Raw genomic sequence first — 27,091 nt, forward strand, 5'->3', positions numbered from 1 at the left:
ATAATGAGTCTTAATTATAGTATACTTACAGTTCACTCTTTCTATCAAAACTATAACATGAGAATTCTGTGGTCAAAAACCCCCTGTTAAAAAATCTATAAATGTGAATACTGAATTGTGTGTGTGCATGCATGCATGCGTGCATGTGTGTGTGTGTGTGTGTGTGCGTGTGTATTTTAGGACTCAGATACAAATCTGGGATACCAAAACAATATCTAAGATGGTTATTGTTCAAAAATAGTTACTAATATTATTACATGTATAGTAGGCCCAGTAATATATGAAGCCTATTAGCAAGTTATTAGTTCATGTTTTGACACCCTGATCTAAATTAGTCATTATGCAAGACTGAACACCAGTCAGATTATAAAATGATACCAGTGTCATATAAATGCTAACTCACAAGAGAGGCAAACTAACTTGTGTTTTATAAGAGAGTGGAGGAACCAAGTTGAGCCAAACCTAATGATTTAGCAATACTGTAATAGCTGGGTATGGTGGCTCACACCTGTAATTCCAGATCTCAGGAGGCTGAGGCAGGAAGATCATTGCAAGTCTAAGGACGGGCTGGGCTACAAAGTGAGTTCAAGGCCAGCCTCAACTGCATAGTGAAATCTGGTCTCAAAAAGACAAAATCAACAGCAACAAAACCACATTGTAATAAATAGGAAGTAAGGATGTGTAGTTCTACAAAGAAAGGGACTAAGACCCAGGATTGCAAAGGAATGCTACGGAGTCACCAGATTCTAATAGCTGAAGTATTCAAACTTGGGAAACAAAAATTGAAAAGTTAAATTGGAAGACAAAATGTTGGAGATCTCACCTTCCTGTTGCTGATGTCCTTTCCACCCCTAACTGGGGTTTGATAGGCTAAACTGGGGTAGTCGTGATAGAAATAGAAAGCATATTAGAGATATTGATAAGTGGCAAGATAACCTAATATGGAGTTGTTACTAAATATTAGAATATTATAAGCATGAATTTATTTCTCTAAATGTAAATTGATTAAATAATTGACTCTTGCAAATACTTCCATATCCTTAAACTTGTGTGTTTCTTCTTGCCCGAGTTATAATGTATATCCTTGTAGTAGAATCAATTTAAATCCCTGCTACCTTATTGTGTTGGTTTCTTCTGTATCATTTTGTGTCATTCATCCATCCAGTCATTCAATTTAGAATTCTGCGAACCATCCTAAACTTCTCCTACTTGAGTACTCTTATATTGAATCACTGAGTTCTATTTATTCTGTCTCCTAAGTAGATGTAGTAACTTTTCTGCTAAGTCCATACGCTTTAGTTAACTAATCGTCCCTTTCCTAGATTATTATTGTAGCCTAGTAGGTTTTATTTTCTCTAACCTCCCCTATACCAGTGCATTTTGTAATATCAGAAATATTTTCTTAAAAGGCGAATATAATCATTCTATTATTCTCTGTGGTTTATGTGTAATCAAAGCTCTTAGCATGTCATTTACAGATATTCCCTATGTCCCTTGTCTTATTTCCTGAGAAAATGTCATGGGTCATAGAGAACAACATGTTGGTTACTGATGTGGCGAGCCTTTCAGTTTTCTATTCCTTTTGCTTGATACGTTGTAGTACCCAGATTTTACTCCTGTGGGTAGTCTGACAAATTTCCACTCTTTGCTAAAGACACAGCTTATGTAGAAGTCTTTTTTAGTCTATACTCTTGCAGGCAGTTAGGCATTCCTATTGGTCGCCTCTGTTACAGCTCTCAACATGTATTGTAATTGTGCATCCATATTTATCAACGTGGTGTTTCCTTGAGCTCAGCACTTACGTTTTATTTACTTTTCAACTTCTAGAACTTAGCCAAGTGTCTTCTAGGTCATGAGCTTATCTTAGTTTGTTCAGGTTGCTGTAACAAAAATCATTCATTTCTCACATTTCTGATAGCCTCCAAGTCTTAAGTGGTTAATGACATCTTTTGCTATCAAATTTTGCCAGCAAATTTGATATCTAATGACAGCTTGATTTTTGGTTCACAGAGATCTGTCGTCTGTGACCTCATTGCAGGAAGGAGACTGGGCTCCCTAAGGTCTCTATTATAAGGGTGTTAATTAGGCTGAGGCAGGGAAATTGCCTAGAATTTGAGACCAGCCTGTGCTACATAGTAAGTTCAAGGCTAATGTAAGCTACATAGTGAGATACTGTCTCAAAAAACAAAAATAGGGCTGGGGATTTAGATCACTGACACAAGAACCTGCCTTGCAAGCGCGAGGTTGTGAATTTGATCCCCAGCACCAAAAATAAATAAATAAATATAAAACAAATAAAAAATTAAAAATTAACCGCATTCTCAAGAATTCATCTGCATACATAGTCATCTTCATTGGTGCCACCTTCTAATCATGTTAGTGGTTAGATTTCAGTGTATGAATAGGGGGAACACAAACAATCTATAACAAATCTTTAAAAAAAACTATTAAATTAATACTTTTAAAATAAATGCTAAGGTGTTTAACTCTATTCTGAGTAAGCTTTATTCATAGCACATTTATTCTTGTATTGAAACTGTATTGTAAAAATTACCATTTTTTAGATGCCTTTTACATGACAGTACTTTTCTAGGTACCTTTAAAAATTTATCTTGTGAAACTGCAAACTATACAGCAGCAGAAAGAATAGTGTAATGAACTTACAAAGACCCCTCACCAAATTCAATATTGGCAAGATTTTGCCACTCTTACTTCATTAGTTCCATGTTGTTGTTATTGTTGCTGAAGTAACTTAATTTAAATCTCAAAACTAATTTCCTTTTACTTCTGTGTACTATAGTGGAGTGGTGATGAGCCTATGGCACTCATGGTGCAGCTGGCTGTTATCTGAAGCTCTGAAGTGTTCACTGTTACTGCTATACTATGTATTAAAATACAAGGACATATTTTTATAACTATAATGCTAGTACCATACTTAACAAAATAAGCATTGTTTAATATCTGATACATCTTATTCAATTTACAACCATTGTTTAATGTCTTTTTAAAGCTGAATTTTCTGAGTTAGGTCCACCATTTATGTTCAGTAGTTGTGTCTTCTGAGTTCCTCTTCCCATACCCCATGTCTTTAATTGTTGAAAACAGTGGGTTAGCTCATGATTTTTCTGTTCTCTGTCATGTTGACATTTAATTTGTTCCTGTAATCCCAATATACCCTAATAATGTAACATACAGGCTAAAGCCTTAGTTATAGTCTATAGACATTTTCCTTGTCTTTTAATGGCTTTTTCAGTTGATGGAACAAAGTCTTAGATGTAGGATTGCTGAGTCTAAAGCTAAATACATTATGTGATTTTGCATTCCTATCCATAGGAATTATGTGGTTTTGCTTTCCTAAAGTTTTTGAAAACACCTTTTCTTCTATACTGTGCTTAGAAGTATGCTGCCTAGCTAGGAATTTTGTCAATATTTTATATGACATAAATTATTCAAATTTTATAAGTAATTTCTTCTAATTGCCTATTTTTTGTCCATCTTTCTATTGGGCTGTTGGAGTTTTTCTTCTCTCTTGACTTTTATGATCTGTTCACATATAGTTGAGGTTATTAGTCGTTGTCTATAGTAAATTATAAATACTTGCTATCTGATTTTGTATGTGGCACTTTATACTATGTAAAAGTTTGTTTTTTAAATTGTGTATATATATATGTATGTATGCAGTTGAGTTATAAATTTTTGTCATTTCTGGATTTTGAGTCATAATTAGGATGATTTTCAGTCTATTTATTTGACAGTGTAACTAAATTATAGATGTGTCTTACTATATGTTTTCCAATGTGCTTTTCACAGAATTTTCATCATCACTCCTGTTTTCAATTTATTTATTTTAAAAATAAATAATTCTATAAAATATTTAATAATACTTTGATATAAAAATAAGAAATAGTCATTGTCTTTAAGGACTTCTTGGTATTTAGTATTAATGTGAGTGTTAAATGTAGAAAAAAATGTTCTTTTGAGATAGGGTCTCACTGTGTTGTCCAGGCTGGTTTCAAACTCACAGCGATCTTCCTATAGCAGACTCTCAAGTGCTAAAGGTATAGGCATGTGCTGCTGCACCCAGCTAAATGTAGAAAAATTTTTGCTAGTGACCAAAATAGTTTATAAGGATATATAATTAAAGGAAAAGAGATAGGGGAGTATATCAGAAACATTATTGTCTATCAGTAGTTCTCAGAATGGATTCTGTAGACCTGTGTCTGGCACCTTAAGCCCAAATTAAATGAGTAGTACAACACAATAACAGTAATTCTTTGTTTTTATCAACCCTCACCACTCACACTTTCAAAACATGGCAGCTTTACTGAACAGTGTACTTAATTCAACAGTAAAAATTATACATTTAATTAACTGTTTACCATTAAATGCTTATCATTTTAATAGTCTGTTTCAGAATGGAGAATGTGCATAAACTTCTGCTCCTTATAAGGAAAAGCACTCATGTGACTGAGTTATGGGGTAGTTTTTATAAACTATTACTTACTGATCATTTTTACGAAACAAAAACTTTCAGACTTGAAAATTTTGGTAAACATTTTCACAAAAATGAATAAAAGGAGTCTATTTCATCAAGGAAAACAGCTAAAGCATTTGAGCATTTGGGAGAAAATAATTTTGGAAAATGAGTACCTTTTATTATGAGCTTGGCCACTTCTGAACAGAGTTTTCTGATGTGATGTATATTGAAATTTTAATATTGTATTAAATGTATCAACATTTGAAAAACCTATAAAGCTTGGTGAACTATTTCCTAAATAAGTGGTCAATATCACAGAATCATGCATGAGTAAAGAAATTCTTTCAAAGTATGAAATAAACCAATCAATGTTAATGTAACAGATTAAAAAGTTTATCAGTATGATTTCCCATTCCACATTATGACAAATTTCTAATGGGTACCATTTGTCAAGTTTTAAGGGAATGTAAAAGAATCTTCAGAATCATCCACGAATGCCATTAAATACTCTCCCCCTTCCAGCTACATATTGTTGTGAGGACAGATTTTCTCTTGAAGTCCATTCATCTTTGAATACTTAACTGCTTCTACTATAAGGAGAATTGCTGATCATTTCTATATCATAGCAGGGTTGAAGTACTCAGAGATAAAGTACTGCTTCAGCCTAAAAGAAAATGCTTAATACTAAGAGAAGAGATTTTTTTAAAAGGCTGGATGGCAGTTGATGAATATAGTACATTCAAGTAGAAATATTTTTAAATTTCAAGTTAAAAAATTGAAATTCATATGCACTCTAGGGGCTGGGGATTTAGCTCAGCGGCATAAGCGCCTGCCTTGCAAGCAGGCAGTTGTGAGTTCGATCCCTGGTACCGATGAAAAACGAAAAAGACAAAAAAAAAAAAAAAAAAGAAATTCATATGCACTGTCAAAGATTAAACCTTATTAGTAACAGGGCCTTTGTGATGTTCCTCAAGTGACTCTACACAGGATGGCGGGGTATTCCAAGAAAGACTTGATTGGCTTGGTTTTAAAACTTCAGTTAAAGAGAATCCACTCCTGAAATCTCAGGCTCTAAGAATAAGATGAGATTCCCAGGATGCTGAATTTGAGTACTCTTTAAAGTGTCAGGGACCTCTGAGACACTCTATAGTGCCTGCCTGGGCTCCTGATACTTAGTAGTTCCTTGAAACACTCTGGTTCCAAGCAACAGGGCAAATGTTTATGATTTGGAAGATTATCCCCTTTGGTGCTGTTATTTTGTGTTTCCTGATCTTTTCCCATCAAATGACCATTTAATCTTAGATTTTATAACATTGGAAATGCCAATAAATGCTTTAAATTTAGCATGGAAAAACTCACAATTTTTAAAAATAGTCTTTTGGATTTTTGTTCTAAGAACAGTAAGAATAGCTGTGTCTTGTAGATACTGATTGATATTTACAGTGAAGGTTTCTGCAAAATCACCAATCTATTACCATTAGTCCAATTTGGAATCTATTCTTCTTTAGGGTTAGAGAATTTTTACAGCAGTTTTCTTGATGTCATTGATTTCTGCAAAAAGCATCACCTGAAACTGTCTGCCAAGGGAACACAGCATTCAACTTTATTTTGCAGTATAACGCTACCTGCCTATCTCTACTCTTCTCGTAGTGTTTCTGCTGAAATGGCACACTGATATTCATTATTGTAATTGGTTTAATTCACAACTAAAATTTTGTTTGGGACATGTGGTTCATATTTAAGATTATTGTATATTTAAAATGTTGAAGGTATTAAGTGAACTGTCTTCTAAGCATATCTTTAAAAACTGAGATTAGGAAGGTCTGTAGAGGCACATTTCATTTCACTTTTCCAGAATTTTTGTATGTTAAGCAAAGTTTTATAAAGTCTCTTCTTTGTAAAATTAATTGAACATTTTACTATTAATAATCTTTTCTCCAATGGAGGTAAATACATTAGCATATTTTCTGTCTTGATAGAAATGAATGTGTTTTTTTTTGCATTCTGTATTCTAATCAACTGAAGAAAAGATAAGAGAAAATTAAATCTGATGACTTATTTTAAAGCATTTAGCTTAAAATGCAGCAATTAATTTTCATTGGCAATCAAGCTTTTAGGAGGCAAATAATTTACTACTAAAGATTCATAATTACATGATTACTACTAAAGATTCATAATTTTTAAAAGTTTAACTTCAAATATCATGATTTTCTATTGGGATTAATATATATATATAAAGTGCTCTAGTAAATTACTTAGTTGTTGAATGTCAAAATAAGTAATTTTCTGAATATAATTCAGCTTTATTCTTTTAGTGTTTTGTTTTCCAACAGTTAATTACTTAATCACAAGTTCTTAATTTCAAGTACAAACTTCTATTAGTTCTGATGAGATATCTGAAAAAGAAACTTTCCTAATGGTAGCATTATTGAGATTACAGTATTGCAATACTGGTAAAATAATCTCTTAGAATACATACCACTAATAAATAGAAAGTATGAGTTTGTAGTTTGGTTTTTGTTGAAATAATGGGATTTTATGGGATAAAATTAGGTAACTTCTACAATACTATTGTCTTGGAAACAAATTACAAAGTTACTAGTGTTTAAAACTTCTTAGATTCTTTGATACTCCTTTGTACTTTTTAACATCAGAGTCAACATTTTAGATAATTTCCTTCTTAGAGATTTCAGAGTTGTCATCAGTTAAGACTGATGAATGTCATTTTCCAACTTTTCTATTATTATAATTTGTTGGTTTTAACTTTTAGTTTTAACATCCAAATCAGTTTTTTTATTTCCATGAAAATACCTTAATATATATATTTCTTATGCAGTATGTTCATCCTTGAACTTGTAGACATTTTCTGTCTTTGCATTGTCTTGATAGCTGAACAGTGCTGTGAATCACTGTACTGTAGGACCTTTTGCAGTGACAGAAGTAGCAGCCTCGATTTGCATTGTCTGAGAGGCCAACCGTTTATGGCTTTTAAACACTGGGCATGTGGTCATTGCAGATGAGGCTTTAAATTTTTATTTTATTTAATGTTGATCAACTGAAATAGCCACATATGCCAAGTGGCTGCTATAGTGAACAGTACAGCTAAAGAACCCCACATGCTTCTTTACTGGTTATGGTTTTCCTAAAGACTAAACCAGATTTATGATTTAAAGGTCATTATATAAAATTTACTATTGTTATCAAAGTGTTCTACTTTTAAGAATAACTATTAGATTTTATTTTTAGGAAGAAAGAGAACCATGACAAAATATTTTGGCTCTCAGAATTGGTGCCTACAGGTCATTCTGAATTACACAACAACCCTTGAATTTTTGTGCTCATGTAGTATCTGCTGAGAAAATGTGTCAATTCTAGCTGGGGTTTTTGTTGGGAACCCAAACTGGACTGGGAAAACTGAGTAGAAGAAAAATTAAAATGTTATTTTATAGAATTGTTTGCATTTTTTTCATTTGTAGGTGCCATCTTTTCAAAGTCTCTCAGCAAGGAAAATGATGCCCTGAAATTGACATTATTCTTAGTTGCAATAGAAAATACTTCTCAGCATGAGGGAAATTCTTGTGATCCATAGGGGCTAAGAGAGGATGACTTAAAGACTTAGTTTGGGAAAAAGCAATTACTGGATTTGGCAACTGAATGCAAAGTTCTAGGTAGAAAAAAAAAAAAAAGACAAAATCAGGTGGGGCAGTGCATGACCATAATCCCTGCACTCTGAGAGGGGGGAAGGAGGAGGGTCACAAGTTTGAGTCTAAACTGGGCAATTTAATAAGACCCTATCTCAAAATAACAGTTAAAAAGGGTTGGGGATATACCTTAGTCTGAAAGCCTGGGTTGAATCCCCAATACCTCCCCCCACGTACATGCACACACGCACACACGCAAGCACATGTACATGATTAAAAGAGACAAAGATAACCCTGTGAGTCTGAACCAGGGTTACTGCTGTGTGTGTTGATTTTATAATCTACGTAGGAAAGTGGGGAACACCAGGTGGTTTGTAGTAAAGCATTAGTTTAACATATAGTTTCAGGGTACAAAGATTGCATCCAGATGGTATCACTGAATGCCTCACAGCCAGACTTGGGGCAGAGGAGAGCTGGCTCATGGCTAAACACAAGAAGGTTTCAGAAGTTGCATGGCTCATTTTTATATCTCGAGCCCTTGCATCCCCCTCACCAGCTTGACCATCCTACTCTAATATGGTGTCATTTATTTTAAGGACATTTTGTTTATGTAAACATGAAAACTATGAAAGAGAACGTTCACTTTAGATGATATTATGAAGAAACGGATGTGAGGAACATTTACGAAGAGTGTAAAATTAAGTGAACAAAAGTTAATAGCTTGAGTGGCTTGTGTAAAAGCTGAGTTAAGAGGAGAATTTCCCAGGAAGAGGTAGACCTAATTGTGTAGGAATGAGAAGGCTGGAATCTCAGCTATAAAGTGAAGAGTATGCTTACATAAAAAGCATAAAGTAGAATGGTGGTCCTCAGGCTGTGGTTAGGGGAAAGAGGTGGTTGCTGTTCAGTGGGTTTAAAGTTTCAGATATGCAAGATGAAAACATTGTAGAGATCTGTGTATAATACAGTGTTTATAGGTAACAGTATATTGTACACTTATCTAAGAAGGTATGTTACCTCATGTTACATGCTTTTATAGAAACAGGTGGGGAAAGGAAAGGGAAAAAGGAAGGGAAGGGGAAGGGAAGGGAAGGGAAGGGAAGGGAAGGGAAGAGGAAAGAAAGGAAGAAAAAGAAAAAAAAAAAGCCAGACCTGATAGTTTTCTATAGATTATAGTATGAGCAGAGATTGAGACCAAGTATAAGCATCTCTGGAACTAACTGATTGGTTTTTCCTCTCCTGATTTGGCCCTGTGTGTGTTTACTCTTGATTTGGTTGAGTGCATTTCTGCAGTTACACAAAAATGTTTGGTTCTGGGATTGAGAAGGTGTAACCATCAAAGGTAGTAACTCTGCAGAGAGACAATTTACCATTGAGAAAAAGCATAAAAATGGCTAATGATGTGACTTAAAACAAAATGAACACAGGCCCAAAGGAGCACCTAGAGCAGCAGCACTGTCCTGCGTAGTACTAGTTGCAAATGAAGACATCAGCCCTCTCCTGTATTGTAGATATGCCTGTCAAGCTCCTGAGCTGTGAGTAGTGTGGCTTAAAAAAGCGTATTTTAACTTTAAAGTTAAATTTTTTAGTCACATGGCTTAGCCTGATGGCAACAGAGTCACAGGCCTAGAGACTTCAGCAAAGTTCACTAGAGTATAAACAAATGGAACCCATGCTTAGGCATTTTGAATTTAAAAGAAAAGCTGAGGAAAGGTATTACGGTTTGACAAGAATGATTTTTAAAATAAGTCATTTAGATTTTGTGCTGTACTGTTTGCATATTACTAAAATCATACCACAACAGAAAGTGGGATAGCAAAACTTTTCTCAGAACAAAATGAGTTTAGAGAATTTATGAGCTGTTTTGATCAGTTTTAAATTGTTTTTCACCTTTATATAAACATTCAAGACAGCCAATTGTGACGATTGTGGACTTGTCACCAAAAAAGTCATTCCTTACAAAGAACTAGGAACCAGACTGACCATTTCAAAGGTGATGCCATTTAAAAAATAAAGTATAATGATAATATAACTTAAACATGATGTTAGCTTTCTTTTGTGTGCAGTGAATAAACAGTTCTCTCAGGCAGGCCACAGGGCCTCTGACCTGAGCTCTTCCCATCCCAGACTCTTACCACAGCTGCCCAGCTGGATTTCCTCTCGGATCCACAGGCTACATTCCTCCCCGAACTGTATTATTTAAAAACACAGATCTGATCCACATCTCTGCTTAAGAATAATTACTATGTATTAGCATATAATAAAGGTTCAATCAGAGTTTTAGATGTTGGTTTTCACTTTTGGAATTACAGGTTAGGTGGACATTTTTCAGCTAATGAAGAAGAGCGATAAAATATTTTTGTTAATGTATTTGCAGTATGCAACAAGAAATTTTAAAATATTTATTACCTAGTCCCCAGTAAATCTACTTCCGAGAATCTTCCTAAAGAAACTGTTTGAAATACCACTGTGATGGCTCATATCGGTATGCCCTCTCAAAACTTCATGCAGTCATAGGTGGGCCTTTTCAGACATGACTGCATCTAAAGTATGTGATGCTGGGATTAAGGGAGTGTGGTTACTAAATTAGTCCACTGATGGGTTTGGCATAGTCCTGGGTATAAATAATGGGAAGCCCCACTGTGGGTGCAGGTGACACCACCTGGAAGGGATGAGAGAGACACAGGCTGCTGCTGCTGCTGCTTTCTTGTAACTGCTGCTTTTCTGTCTTCCTGCCTGCTGCCTGCCATGAACTGTTTCTCCTCTGCAGTTTCCCTGTATCTTGCCATCCTACCAAGGCAAGCATTTCTGCCTGGAAATCAATCAATTATGACCAAAAACCTCTATAAACTGAGCTGCAATGAACCTTTCCTCTTTTAACTTGGGATGGGCCATCTGGTATTTTGTCTCAGCAACAAGAAAAGTAAGACAACCACAAAGAGTGCTTCAAATCTTGGCAAAAATATTCATCATCAGCTGGGTGTGGTAGCACACCTGTAATCCCAGCACTGGGGAGCCTGGGGCAGGAGGATCGCTGTGAGTTTGAGGCCAAATCTGGGCTACAGTGAGACCCTGTTGCAAAAAGGGAGTGGGGGTCATCATCACTTTATTTATAATAGTGAAGACTGTACATAAATGACAAAGTAAATGATAATTGCTAAAATGACATCTTTCCCACATCACTTTGTGTATACATCTGCTCTGGTGTATATCATATGCTATAGTTATGTGAATTTCTGTCATTTGTCTACTAACACATTGCAAATGTTTAATATATGTTTGTTAAATATTGACAGAAATGAAAATATTTCAATTTCTCTCATCCATTGCTTAAAAACTAAGAGTTGTTATGTTCATCTAAATGTGATAGTTTGTACTTACATTTATAGTGAAAATGTATTTCAGATTTAAATATCTCCTTTTCCAGAACATAGTTTTATAGTCTAAACAATTTCAAGTATCTAAAGGTAAATTCAGTTAATAATGTATCAACTCATTTAAAAAAAAAAAAACAGATCTCTCTCATATAGACATTTTTCTTCATAAACCTGTGCTTCTTCCCCAGAATCAGTTTTTCCAATGCTTTGTTCACTTGAAACAATGAGTCACCAGGAAATTGTGTTTCATTAAGTTATGTGGAAAGCGTTTGAAATTTTATTGTCTATAACTTACAGAGGAAGGCAAAAGGGGGAAATCTGTTTATCGCTTTTAAATTCTTTTTTTCTAGATAAATCTAGAGTATTTTGAGATGGGCAAGAAACACCAATATTAGAAATACTGAGTTAATCCATTTACATGAATTCTCTAGGACCCATGACAGTGGATTAAGACCTAATTGTCACTACCTTATAAATATGACCTAGATAATTAATGCTTTGTGAAACTTGAGTTTAAAGTTGTCATTGTATATTTATTTCGTTACAACTATGAAAACTGATTTTTAAAAAAGCCTGTAGAAAAAGCTAGTAGAGTAATGAAGGCCACGACCAAGTCTGCTTTCCTTAGCCTGTAGCCAAAGTCTGTCACATACTGATAGATTAATCAGTATTTGATCAGACTTAAAAAAAATCATTATTGATTGCCTGACTGCCTGTTTGTTTTGTAACTGCTTCCTAATGAAGTAAGGATTTAAATAAAAATTTTGTATTTTGTAGATTCTCTGATTATAAGGAACAACAACAAAACCCCTCAAGTTCCCTACTTATGGGTAGGGGGTCATGTTTCACTTTTACTTTTTCTAAGAGTCCATAGAAACTCTGGTGGTTTTCTCTATTAGAAGCAATCTGTTGATGTTGACATGGAACTCTTCATTATTCCTGTATGCCTCTGCTTTTGAGGGGTGTTTTCTGCTCTTCCTGTCAGATGGCATTACTTTCACATAACTCTTGTAGATAGTCCTGAGTGAAACTTACTGTCTAGCTTAGTATCTTCAGCTCTGGGTAGGCAGAACTTTTCATCAAGGTACCCGTAGGCTACATAGCGGCATCTGTTTTTACTGGTTGGAATCTTAACCTCGTCAGCTGTACCAAGAAGAGTGATGTAAAAGATACTGCCATTTTCAGATAACCACCTGGGCTATTTTCTCAGTTTAGAAGTTTTCTCGGGAAGGTTTGGTAGCATGTAAAGTTTAATGTGCCCTGTCAAATAGACATGTGCCTCAGTTTTCCCGCTGAGTTTGTATAACTTTTGTAAACCATGGCATTGTCCATATTTTATGGATTCAGACGTTTTTCCACTTCAGAACGTTAGAATATTAATTTTATTACGTAAAATGAAATGGCTATTTTCTCTGTCTCTCATGAGTGCCTCTCACTGACTATTCCTGCTTCTAAATATGATGATGGGGAAGAGTCGCAGTGCTCTAACTGGAATGTTCATGATTTATATATGGTGATGCTTAAATAAAACAGCAAAATGTTTTCAGTTTTAAAAATTTAATAATTTTAAAGCTTAAAACTAATCTAGCACTCAGGCATATCATTTGATAATTATTAATAGTAATAGAATAACAAGTGAAACAAATAGAATTACTCGACTGTATTCTCCATTTCTTAAATTCAGTTAATCCATACCTTGCTCTTTTGTAGTTTTCTTAAAATTTAAGAAGTTTCTATTAATATTCTTATTGCTTTTTTTTATTCAGAAATACCCACAAGTCAAATCACTGCTTTTGAAAGTTGCATGTAATCCTCTTTCAGTAAAACTTTCATTTAGCTTCAAAATTAATATCTAACAGTATGCTATACTATCAGATATGACTTTAATATATAAGTTAATGGTTTTCAGTCATGTTAAATATGGTGATGTAAAATATGAATGAGGGAAATGATATTCAGAACCTTTACCATGGACCAGCATTATGTTAGGAATTTGTTCTATTATCTAATCCACCAAATGGCCTGTGGACTTTCTTTGATTGAACCCAAAACCTATTGAACTTTAACGTAACTACTTATTTTGTTTGATTATTTAATACCTTAGCAATAATGCATATCAATTAACTTTTCTTAGAAATTCATCATCAAGATATAACTTTCTTTTTAAAAAACAGGATAAAAGAATCAGAGTATCTCAGCCCTTGACAAGAGGACCAAGTGCCTTTATTCCAGAGAAGGAAGTAAGTTTATCTGTCTTAAGTATATAAAGTATGACTTTTAAAAATTAATTATATCAAAAACATCTGCACTTGTAAAAGAGGTAAAATATCTTAGTCTTGAGTTTCTTATTCATATATCAGACAAAAACAAAAGGATTTTCTTTTCAGCTTCACTTAGAAATGTAAATGTCTTCTTATCAATAGTTAAGTAGTACTAAAAGTTGAAAAAATGCAAGTTTAACCATATTCTATTTCAAATATAATTTCTGAAAAAAGTAGCTAAAAGTAATAAAGCTTAATCTGAAGGTTTTCAGTTTTTAAAAGTTATGTTTGGTGATGACTATAGGTTATATAAATGTTAAGATATTTTGAAAGGAAAAATGAATTCATTAATTAAACCTTTAAATTAAAATATAATATTATGTTACAGAAATTCCCTTTTCATTGTCTCCCAAGTATTTTATTGGACAGGATGTCACCACATGTCCAGTACATGCAGCAGTATTGAGGCTGGAGAATTAGGAAGATAAATGCAACTAGCCGGGCTCTGCTGTGCACACCTGGCACAGTGCTTTGGGAGGCAGGAAGATCCCAAGTAAAATCCGGTCTGAGCAATTTAGCAACTTGGAAAAACCATCCAAAAATAAAAAGAGCTCAGTGCAGTGCCACTGAGCTCATGGTAAACGCAAGAAAGTTTATAAATGACATGTAGGAAATTATAGTCAAACAAGATTTGAACAAAATTTGTTGAAGTATAATAAACATGACAGCAATGAGCACATCTTTAGAGTACTAGATGCCTCTTGGATGTGGGCTAAAAAGAGTTTAAAAACAACTAACTGAGGAGTTTTTCTGCTTCAAGGAGGTATGAATGCCTGTTGAATATAGTTACCATATATACATTGACTAGATAGACATCATTTACCTTAAAGCACTAGGATTACTCTGATATTGTTCTGAAATCAGTCAACAAAGATTTATAGAGGCTATTGTGCTCAGCTTTGTCTTAGAAGAGACTAATAGAGTTAAAGTAATACTAGATCATTGCCAGAGTCAGCAGTTCTTTTTCCTAATATCACCTTTTTAGTGACTTTCTTACTGAGTGAAAATCCAGAGTGAAAGTAATGTTACAGAGCTCGGTGACAACAGCTTATCTGTCGGTGGACACGTGTTAGAAAAGCTGCTGTGTAGAATGCCCACTTCCCTCATAGGCCAGGGACTTTTCTTGGTGGAATGATTGTCTCATACATATAAAAGACTTCTTAAAGCACACTTTCACAGTATAGGTTTAAAGATAAAATTTATTGAATACCGAAGATTAGATCAGTTGCATCTAATCTTAGATATCCAATTAGACATAAGAAATTTTTGCTGGAGAAAGGAAATTAAAAACAGCAAATATTCTATCCCTAATTCTATTTGATTCATCTGGATTTTATTCCATTTTTAACTATCATTTTGATCCCTAAAGTTTAAATAATTGGGAAAAATGAGCAAATGAAAGTATACATGGCTCTGTAATGAGGTGAAATGAAGTTGCCTCTTAAACCAATAGTTAATATTTCTTCACAGTTTATACTTTTCAAATATTTTATCCAGGATTAAATTTTCCTTAGTCAATAATGCCTTTCTCTAATTTATAGTTATTTTTCAGGAAAAAATCCTATGAAGCCCACTTTGAAGAATAAATGAAGTTTCTTAATAATAGCATGAATTCTCAGAAAGACCATTACTTTAGACTTTTAGAAATTTAGATTTTAAACTAGACTTTGCCATTAAGTAGGTTGTATGAATTAATCTAGAATGTTTATCACTGAAATAAGAAATATATTTGTTTTAAGTCTAGAAGTATAATTCTCAAATACAAATAAATAGTAATCCAGTAGTAGAATTATGCTTTAAATATCCATCAACTATACCCAGAATTGGGTTCTTCTGCAAGGTGTAAGCTCTTGATACCTTCAGAACCAATTCTTGTCATGATGCCCAGTGGAGGCAGGGCATAGTGGTACACACTTGTGATCCCAGCAGTTGGGAAACTGAGGCAGGAGATTGCTGTGAGTTTGAGGCCAGCCTGGTCTACAAAGTGAGTTCAAAGCCAACCTGTATTGTATAGTGAGACGCTGTCTCAAAAAGACCCAAAAAAATCCTGTCAGTGTGTATAAAACTACATACAAATAATTTATTTTTGAGAAAGCTCTTTTGATTCCCTAGGATGGAGGAGATCCATTCTAACTTACCTTGTTTTTAGTAATTCATATGATAGGCTCAAATTAGGAATGATGGTATTCTTTCATCATTATTAATTTTTCAATTAAAGCTTTCCTACAGATCACTTAAGAAAGCTTTTGTAAAATGTTTTATAATGAAAACTCACAAAGGATCATGATGAAAATATTTGTCTAAACATAATGTGATTATCTTTACAAGCTGATGAGATTAAATTATAAATGTGTGTAATCAAATGCTGCTTCTTTTGCCTAACTACAAACTGGTGTGGCAATGGCCAGACACTGGCTCTGAAAAATCTGCCTAATATGCCCAGCTGAACAGATGGGAGCTTCTTTTCTTCAGTTTTATAGCTGCATGTTTAGTGTTTAATAATCTAACATTTGTTGTTTAATAAACTCTAGTAGCAGAGCCAAAATTGAATGGTACTTTTTAAAAAATTTCTGTTACTAGTATGAGCAACTGCATAATTTCAGTGTTAGTATCAAATGAATATTCATTTGCTTCAGTAATGGAAAAATTCATGTGAACCAAGGATGCATGTACATCACAATAGTAGCCACTTTGTTTTGCGTTTCTTGGTTATAAGGTTGTTCAAGCAAACACAGTGGATGAACGTACAAACTTTCTCGTGGAAGAATACTCCACTTCGGGTCGTCTGGACAATATAACGCAGGTTATGAGTTTACACACTCAGTACCTGGAGTCTTTCTTGCGGAGCCAGTTTTACATGTTGCGCATGGATGGTCCCCTTCCTCTACCATATAGGCACTACATCGCGATAATGGTAGGAGCTCGTTTCTCTGCTTTCTTCTATTTTCATGTAACATCTCCACTTATTATTTCTCCATCAAAAGTGTGTGTGCATGAGTGTGCACGCGCACGCGCACCTCACCTATAATTTCACTGACTGAAGAATTGAAGCTGTGACCTTTTTTACTACCTTGAACACATTTGGAGGGCTTTAAACCACTTAATGTACTTTTATGTCTTTTATTTAATATCTAGTAAAATACCATTGTGTATTTACTCCATCATGATTAAAGATCTTTATAATGCTGAAAGTAGTATCCCAAAAATTATTTATGTAATAAAAGCAGAAAAGAAAAGGTAAAAACAGTGCTAAAGTTTGACTGGTAATATGGGCAAAACAAGAATGTGATGTGAGTGCTGCTATCAGGAAGGCTAGGGTGACGCCTGGGCAGGCCAAACATCAGAGCAGGCCAGGATTTAGTAGATTGAACTTTTATAAAACAACAAAAAGCAGCATTCTGTTTAATTGAATAATGAACTTGACTAAGACTATAATTGTAGCTTAAAGTTTTGATAATAATTACACTAAAAGCAGATTTACAATGCTTTCACAAACTGAGAGAAAGCCAAGATATAGAGAATAGAAAGAATAAAACAGTATTGTTTTATTAGGAAGCAGCCCTGGGGGAGGGATCAAAAGACTGCTTGTTGCTGAGTGGTCTGCGCTGAGGCTGTTTCTGTGTAGTGGGCTACAGAGCCATCAGAGTAGGATAATGAGATACATGACTAGTATCAGAGTCATCTTAAAGAGAATAACTGCAAAATTAACATGGATTCTAAACTGTTAGAATACAAGTTTATGAGTTGTTATTGAGTTTTAAGTAGAATACAGTACACATTTACCATAATGAAATGAATATGTATTCTCTGAAAACAGCTAGAAAGTGGCTTTAGGTTAATCTATACCAATTTGTGGGTGAAGAAGTAATTACGTTCATGTGACAGTTACTTGGTTTTACAACTACATACCAGCTTTCTGTATTGCCTCAAGAATTATTGAAACAGTATCATGAACATTTTCAGAGGAGGATGATTCTATAAGAAAAGAGTGATTGACTGTAAAAATTGTTTCCAGGCATCATCACGCACCACTATAATCCAGCTAGCTGCTTGGGATGCGAAGGTAGAAATAATGGCAGGTTTGAGACCAGCTCTGGCTGTGTGTAGCAAGACCCTGTTTCAAACCAATGAACAATCAGTGAATTAACTCCATCTAAATCACCAGTTTATACTAGTGGAATGAGATTCTATGATTCTATTTATCAATAAATTCTTTCCTCTGTGCTTTAGGCTGCAGCTAGACATCAGTGTTCTTACCTAATAAACATGCATGTGGATGAGTTTTTGAAGACTGGAGGTATTGCCGAGTGGTTGAATGGTTTGGAATACGTCCCTCAAAGACTGAAAAATCTTAATGAAATAAATAAGCTGCTAGCACACCGACCCTGGCTGATCACGAAAGAGCACATTCAGGTACTGTTTGTTTGAAATAGAAAGGACATATTAAGTTAATGATTGTGAGTTAAGTATTTTCTAACACTTGATTTTATACACTTGCATATTAGAAAATTGAAAAATAGAAAAGACTAATATGCATAGTGAAGATAAATTTAGAAAATCAGTAGGTTTAAGTACAAATACTTATCTTTCTTATATAATCACTAATTAGCTTATATGAGTAATTTGATCAGTGGCTGTGAGAAAAGTTGCTTTCTATTTTCAAACAGTAGGTAGAACAAAGAGATTACACTAAGATTACCGGTAAGATGCTTCTAAATTTGTACCAATTTGTGCTTTTAATTTCTACAGGTCTCACTTTCTCTCTCTGTAAAGTGAGAGTCTAAATCGAATTATAAACTCCTTTCTAGTTCTAACATTTCATAATTTTAAGATTCACAAAATGTGACTTTGCAAGTAAAAAATGTTTGGTGTTTTCTAAAATGCTTTTAGAAACTAGCCTCTAGATGAGAGGTAGTGTTGTGACTGAGAGCTCTTGCATTTCAAGAGGAGCTCCCATCAAAGGCTTCCAGGGGGATATCATCATGCCTTTGCTTAGTACTATGTTTGGCACACAGTAACTGTTTAATACATAGGATCTAACAGTTAAAATATTTTATCATTAAATGCCTTCTTAAAACTCTGTGTCTAATGTGTTAGAAATGTCCTTTTTAATCTTTTTTAGATTTTTATGTTTTGGGCCAGTTGTTTAACCAAATATAGCTTGTCAGTCCGTGTACTCTTAGATTTTGGTGGTCTTCCTGGAAACCTGTGATGCACAATGGTGTCCTAAGCTTTATGTTCTAGTTTCATGTTATATCTTATTAATTTGTTCTAGATACTTTGTTGGGCTAAGAAGATAAAGATCTTGGCCTTGGATGTGCTTAGCATCTATGGCCAGAGAGGCAGGAGATAATGACAATAATCAAAGCATAGTAGTGTGTGAGTAAAGAGAATAGAATTAGAAGGTTTCTTAGAAGAAGTAACATTTGAGCTAGTTCTTGAAGAATAAATGGGAATTTTCAAGTGGAGTAGGGCATTTCCTAGAAGAGTGTGTGAAATGTTATTGTATGATGAAAGGATAGTTAATAGCTCACAGTTACTAAAGTGTAGGTGTATTTATATAAGGCAGAGATGGGAAGTAGGGAGAATTGGAGTCATATTTTATGACCCAGTGGATGCACTATTACAGTTTATATTTTATCCTCAGAAAGCCATAGTTATCATATGGGACCTCAGACTTATGAGACAATCCTTCAAAGTATTAGAAAATGGGTACATGTTATACACTTAACCCATCTTTTAAAATTTGTTTGTTTGTGTATATTATTTTTACAGTATATATTTAATCTGTATAAAATATATTTTATAAGTACATACTAATTTAGTAATAAATATACTACCTAATATTAGGGATTGGGTCCCCCAGTTGTTACTGTTTTGATATATATATGGCCAAGATACTTTGGAGAGAATTGTAATACAGAATTGAGATCATTAAAGATTTTTGTGCCAAAAGAAGTATATACTTATTTAGTTGGTACAGAAGACAAATTACAAATAGCATAGACTAAAAGTAGACAAGTCATAGTACTGCATCTTAGAAATTTTTTAAAAAACATGATAAGATAAAGAGGAAAGATAACACTGTAATAATTATTCTGCATCTGAATAAGCAAGATTTGCTGATTGATGGGATGTGAGGAGGAGAAAGAGGTGGCTCTAAGGTTTCCTTCTTCATATGAAGCATGTGTAGACCTGAGACCAGAAGGCTGTGACATCCACAGAGTGATGTCTGGTTACCAAAGCAAACACAGGTCTGTAGCTCAAGGTAAATGGTGGATTAGAAATAAAACCAGATAGTTATGTAGGGATGAGCTAAATTCAAGTTGAAAGAATGAATCAGCCGTCTAGGTCTTCAGTGCTGCACTAGGAAGGAAGACTGTGGTTAGGATAGGATGTTAGCAAAGACCCCCCTCAGGATAAAAATGGTTCAAAAAAAAAAAGGAGAGTTGTTGACATCAAGGGAGATTAATTTCAAGAAGAGAAATACTGAATGGCTAAACTCTGCAGAGATCACATAGGATGAGGACTAAAATAGCCTTGGCCATTTGAAGGTCATGTGTAACTTCGGTGAATGCAACGTTTGAAGTTTATTGGAAAAAGAAACCAGATTAGAATGAATTTAAAGAGTAGAGAAGAATATGGAAGTTGCTGAGTTTTGGCTTTTTTTTTTTTTTTTTGGTTTAATGATAACTCTGCAAAAATTGATAAATGAATTATAAATTCTACCAGTCCTCTGGAAAGTTTGTTTGCCAGTATTGCCAAAAATGATAGTAATGCATTTTGCCCTAAAATTTTATTAGAAAATGTTTCTAAAATACAAACAAAATTGTAGCATAAATAAGCAGTTCATTGTAGTACTAAAGCAAAGCAAAACAAAACAAAAAAAACAAGCAATTTGATGACTACCATGGGAACAGATAAAAAGTTGTGTGTATCCACTGATGCATAATACAAGCCTATGCTTAAAAAATAACAAGACATTGATTGCATGCTCATAAAGAGTGGATATGTCAAAATAACAAGTTTGAAAAGCAGAAAAATAGATGTATATGACTATAACTATATTGTAATTAAAATCTAAAAGTTTTATTAGTGTGATGGAATTTATTTTTCCCATTTCTTTTCCTTGAACTTTAGCACTATTATCTTGTGTGTATGCATGTATGTTGTGAAATAATACAATAAAGCAAAAGAAAGTAGTTGTGTTTTTGTTTAGCATCAGTTGAGCCAAATGAGAAGGAAAAACAAAAAGAGACTGCACACACACACACACACACACACACACACACACACAACCTCACAAAAGAAGCAAAGAAAACATGCAAGTGAGCACATGAAGAATCGTGGGTTGATTTATTGAGAGAATTCACCCTTGGAAAAATGGGGGGAGGAAGAATTACTATTAGTGGTGGTTTTATTTACAATTACATCGTTCATCTGGAGGACTGGGTAAAATCATATGGAAAGTACTTTGAAACCTTTTATATTCTTATTCTAATATGAGACAGTATTCGATAGTTTTTGTCATCTCTTGTGGGGTCTTTATTAGAGGATTTATCATGAATAACTAAATGCTGACTTGCTAATTGCATTTTCATGTGATTTTGTGGGACATACTTTCCAAAGCACCTTAAAAACAGTGGCTTTGCTAGAAAATCTTTAAAGTCCTTTCTAGCTTTAATGTTGTTTGATTTTCTGAAGAATCATTAAAATAGCATAATTTATAGAACTGCTTTGAAAGCAGAAGATCCATGTACAATAAGGGATTTGGAAGAAGCCACAACATAATTATATTGTTATATTTGATAGTGTTAATGTAACATTATTTAACAAAGCTGTATCTTTAACATGTGAAACATGTTAAAAGCATTTAATGACAATAGAATTTGTATATGAAATATTATTGATTGTTCATTCTTCTCAAACTTGCTTTGTAGCTTCTCGTGGTTTTATATATACTTTCATTTGCTTTCTCATTTCAGAAACTTGTCAAAACTGGAGAAAACAATTGGTCTTTGCCTGAACTAGTGCACGCTGTGGTCCTACTGGCACATTATCATGCTTTGGCAAGCTTTGTTTTTGGTAGTGGCATTAACCCAGAGAGAGATCCAGAAATCTCCAATGGATTCAGGATAGTATCAGTCAACAATTTCTGCGTTTGTGATCTTGCCAATGACAACAACATAGAAAATGCATCCCTTGCAGGCAACAACTTTGGGGTTAGTTTTCATAACCATTGTATTATTTTTGTTTAAACTTCTCAGTGTGTCTAGAGAGAATTGACTTTCTGACTAGATAGGATATTATACACTTGAAATACTTTGCATGATTTTTGTTGCTGTAAAAATGTAACCTATACCTATAGTTCTGATTTGTCTTAAAGAGACTTTTAAAGTCAATAGATATTATTATAAACCATAAATATTAAACATTGATGTCTTTTAATGTTGAACTCTTTGTGTAGCAAATCTCAAAGCAATATATCAGTGTCTCTAAGATGTTGGAATAACTAGTGGAAAATATATCTTAGGAGGGCAGAAAGTAGAAAATATGAAACCACCTAAATTTTTAGTAAATTATAGTTTAACATATATCAGGTGTTAGAATTCTAGCAATCTGTCTAGCTATCTATGTGCTTATAACATTTTCCCTTTTGGAGTTAGTGAAAAACTCACTTAAGAACATTTTTTTTTAAAAAATCAGCTTTACGGAAATAATTCATATATCATTCAGTTCATCTATTTAAAATGTGCAATTCAGTAATTCTTAGTATGATCACAGAGCTGTGAAACCATCACCACAATAAGTTGAGGGCATCGTGTCATGTAAAAAAGAAACTCTACAACAATTAGTAGTCTATACCACTTCTCCCCTGCCCCCCACCATCTTCTACCCAATTCTTGGCCCCTAAAAATCTTACTTACTTTATTGCCTCATATATTTTCCTAATTTAGTCATATTTTTTAAAAAGTATTTTTATTTAGGCTGCGAATTTAGCTCAATGTCACAGCGTTTGCCTGGCAAGCAAGGTCCTGAATTTGATTCCTGGTACAATATATATATATATATATATATATATATATATATATATATTTATTTATTTATTTATTTATCTAATTCTAATGATATAAAATTAGACCAACATCTCACATGAGAACTTCAGTTATTAAGCCCTGGTCATTGATGTGATAAGGTAACATTTAGAGAGGTATTTAGTTAAACAATTTGGGGGGAGGTCTTTTTTAGACAAAGTTTTACTGTATGCAGTTCAGGCTGGCCTTGAACTCACTTTGTAGCCCAGGCTGGCTTTGAACTCACAGCAACCTCCTGCCTTAGCTTCCTAAGTGCTGGAATTACAAGCATGTGCCACCCTGCCCAGTCTCTGAATCAGTTTTTAATATTAGTAACACCCAGCATTACCTTATGTAATTCCAGATTGTGGATTCTCTGAGTGAGTTAGAAGCCTTAATGGAAAGGATGAAGAGGCTTCAAGAAGACAGAGAAGATGAAGAAACATCTCAGGAAGAAATGACCACTCGCTTTGAAAAGGAGAAAAAAGAAAGTCTTTTTGTGGTCTCTGGAGATACTTTTCATTCATTTCCTCATTCAGGTATCTTTGGTTCTTTCTTGTTTAGTTGTTCATGAACGCTAATAGAATGATCTTTAGGGTTTTCTATGTGACTGTATCAAAATGATTCAGCTACCATCCTGCTTGTATTTATTCCCCGTCCTTTGGCTTACTCTAATGCTATTGCTTTTCCTCTTGTTCTGGTGCTTTTTTGAATGTAAGCTCATGCGTGAACAGTGAAGGTAAATGCGGGTAAATGAATTTGTGTACATTTGTGAACATCATAGGGAACACTTACACAAACCTAAATAGTATAGGTTAATCCCTTAATGTGGCTTCTTGGTTACTTTTTTTTTTTGATACCAGGGTTTGAACTCATGACCTTTCACTTGCCAGGAAGGTACTTATACTACTGAGCTAAATCCCCAGCCCTTAATGTGGCTTCTTAATGCAAACAAGAGACACAGTAGACAGATACGAGCTATATGAGACTGATGCCAGAATAAAATGGCAGCATATTCTTTACAGAAAACTTTTTTAATAAATAGAGGGAGTGCACTGAAAAATACCAAAAAGCACAATAAATATATAAGCCAATACTGTCATTATCAAGTATCATATATATAAAATTGTATGTGATGGCAGGTAGTAAGTTTGTTTATACCATGTCACAAACACGTGAGTAATACATTGCATTCAGATCCATTTGAGGCAAACTTCTAGGCTTGTTTTCCATTGTTTATCATGTGTAAAATTTTATTTAAGGCTAGTCAACTGCTTATAAAATTAGATATGAATATTTAATTCATCCTATTTTGTGATTTATCAAAATGATAAGTGAAGTACTGTTTCTGTAAATCAAAGTCTTTAAAATCCTTGCCCTTCTAGTAGGTGAGGTATATGAAGAGGATTAGCCTTAGATTACTGGCTTTTCCAGATTAGTTCCAAAATTATATTGTACTTCCATTTGCATTTCTTTAAAATTTTACACAATTGTATTATTTAGGTAATTTTCTTGAAGGAATTCATTCTGTTTTAAAAGCTATAATTCTTTTCTCCAGTCTTAAAAATAAACTTTTTCTAATATTCATAGAAATAAAAAGGAACCTTTTCAATTATAACTACAAAGCAAACACCACATTGTGAATATTATTAAAATACCACAAGCTTAATACAGAGTCATCAGTACATACAGTGTTTCATTTTAAAATAGAACTTACTGTTTTAAAACTAAGTTATTCAGTCTCTCAAATTCTGAAAATTGTTTTGGCTGTATAAACATAATATTGATCAGAGACTATTCTGAGTCTTCCATTTTTACAGAAATGTAAGAATCAAAATGTTAATCTATGTGAAAAATGATGCTGGCAGTTTGATAAGGGATTGTGTTTTCTGTCTTTATTATTTTCTTCTATTCACTTTTGGCTTTATTCTGTCTTTTATTTTTAATTTCTCAAAGATACGAGAATATTTCATCACTTTCTTCTTTTCTAATAAATGTACTTGGTGTTAAAAAATATTGATCAATAGCTCTCAGAAGTTTTGCAGAAAGGACAAGAACCTCTTTTACAGTTTATGCTGGTTATCTTCTTTAATGAAAGATTTTATTTACACAATTGGGTAACCATTTTAATTTATTTAATCCATGAAGGCTACTGTTACTTCAAGTCAGATTTATACTCCTAGGGAATTCCAAATAAACTTGGTGTTTTAGTTCCTGGTTTAACACTTATTCCACAAACATTTGTTGAGCATCCCGTATAGTTTCAGCAATGTGGTAGCTATATCATGTGTGAATCATTTAAGGAAACAAATCATGTGGTACTTAAAAGCTTACGGTGAAATAAGGTGTGATTCCTGCCTTCATGGCATTCTTATTCTGGTAGGAGAGAAAAACAGTGGTAAACAACATCTGTGCAAAAGCATGGTGGGGTAAGGAAGCAGGATGCTGTGTAGAGGAACATGTTGTTTTGTGTCTTGAGGACGTAAATCACGTGGTAAGAAATATGAAGAGGAAGCTGATTAAGGAGGTAAAAGCCTTGTTACAATGACCATTCAAACAGTAAGAAACATGTCTTCTGTCACATATTAGACATTTTAAGTTGGGATGTCTATAAAACGTCCAGTCTAGAGATAACTACACAGTGCTTCTCAGACTTAATGTGGTTGTGAGTCACTTAGGAATCGTGTTGAGATGCAGTTTCTGTGAATCAGTCAGGCAGCCCTGAGAGGCCATGTTGCTTTCAATCCTCCAGATGATCCTAGAGCTGCTAATTTGCAGACTATACTTGCACTAGCCAGGGCCTGCCAGACAGGAGACCCAGAGCGATTTTAACCTTAATGTAAAAAGCTGGAGTTATCAGCATATAAATGGGAGCAGAAGTCAAAGGAATGATGATTACAAAAATTCAGAGAAACAAGTAAAAGTAAAGGTAAATAATGAGCTTAGGATGGGATCTTCTGGTGAACCAATGTTTGAAAATGTAAACATTTTTATTAAGTTTAGTGATACATGTTTGCTTTCGGATATTAATTTGTAAGAGCTTCAAGATCACTAGAGCTTGATAAAAATATTTCTTGAGGTTTATTTGTTAATACTGAAAAGATATTTTGTATCCCATACTGTATCTTCTTAGCCCCTTGACTAAACACCACTGTCTTTGAAATTTAATTTTGACTAGCAAGTGTTTGGTCCTATTCAAATGTTATATATTGATTTTAATAAAAATAGGCCATATCATGTGTGAATCATTTAAGGAAAAAAATCATTTTATTATATTGGGTTTTTTTCTGTTAACTATCATTAGAACTAAATTTAATGGTTACATAAAGTATTCTGAAGTTTTCTGTGTTTCTAATAAATCCCAGAGATAATCAATTTAAAAAGAGAAAAAGATTTTTTCCCATAATTTTTAAAATTTATTTTAAAGGAAATAAAACAAAATGGAACAAAATAAAACAGTGAGATAGTAGTATTGGATTTCAGAAACAAGACAGAAGGAAATCCCCCACAGTTGCTATATTGCATATTATTATCTTCTAAATAGATCCTCAGACTACCAGCTTTAGACTTGCAAAGTCAGTCAAACAATACAAGCATTAATTTTTTTTTTTTTTAACTTCAGTTGCTATCACCTCAGCTTGTGTTCCTCAGAATCAGCCAGTTGCTTATGGAGGTAGATGGCAGCGTTCTTCTTGTCTCCTGGCCCATGTGCCAGCTGGCTCACAGAAGGGTGCAGATTGGTTTCCTGACCTGCATGGCTGCCTCTGGCTCATGGGTTTTCTCTAATTTTAGCTATTTCAGTCTATGATCAGTTGGCCCCATTACTTTAGGTCTGTGGTAGCATGTCCTGGTGGTAAACATGTGGCAGAACTAAACCATTCATCTCATGGCTGGAAAGCAAAATGAAATACACCACGGTCCTCCCTTTAAGGGCATCACCTCAGAGACCTGCCACTATGGCCCACCTCTTCAAGTTTCCACTAAACTTGGAATAACGCCACTGTGGGGTCCAACCCTTTACCACACAGACCTTTGGGAAACACGTAAGCAAATTATATATAGCAGAAATATAGCAAAATATAAATGATTGAGGGATCTTTGTATATTTCTTTCTGTAGACAGAACTATCACTAAAGCAGGTCTTAATTTACTCCTACTTTTAAGATTAATAAGCAGAGATTTTTTCCTAGGATGAACTCATTTA

General features: G+C 34.0%; 1 protein-coding gene across 2 annotated transcripts in view; it reads left to right on the forward strand.

Moving 5' to 3' along the window:
* Sesn3 (sestrin 3) overlaps positions 1 to 27,091 on the forward strand; it is a 66,576-nt gene that overhangs the window by 25,887 nt on the left and 13,598 nt on the right. For both annotated transcript variants that reach the window (XM_063256210.1, XM_063256211.1), the window contains exons 2-6: positions 13,667 to 13,732; positions 16,530 to 16,727; positions 18,044 to 18,226; positions 21,799 to 22,035; positions 23,252 to 23,426. In XM_063256210.1, the coding sequence (XP_063112280.1) occupies positions 13,667 to 13,732; positions 16,530 to 16,727; positions 18,044 to 18,226; positions 21,799 to 22,035; positions 23,252 to 23,426 (859 nt within the window). The remainder of the gene's footprint in view (positions 1 to 13,666; positions 13,733 to 16,529; positions 16,728 to 18,043; positions 18,227 to 21,798; positions 22,036 to 23,251; positions 23,427 to 27,091) is intronic.

The sequence above is a fragment of the Cavia porcellus genome, unplaced genomic scaffold, assembly GCF_034190915.1.
Source record: "Cavia porcellus strain 051 isolate PalLab524CR breed Dunkin Hartley unplaced genomic scaffold, mCavPor4.1 scaffold_9, whole genome shotgun sequence".
In the NCBI taxonomy this organism is placed as follows: domain Eukaryota; kingdom Metazoa; phylum Chordata; class Mammalia; order Rodentia; family Caviidae; genus Cavia; species Cavia porcellus.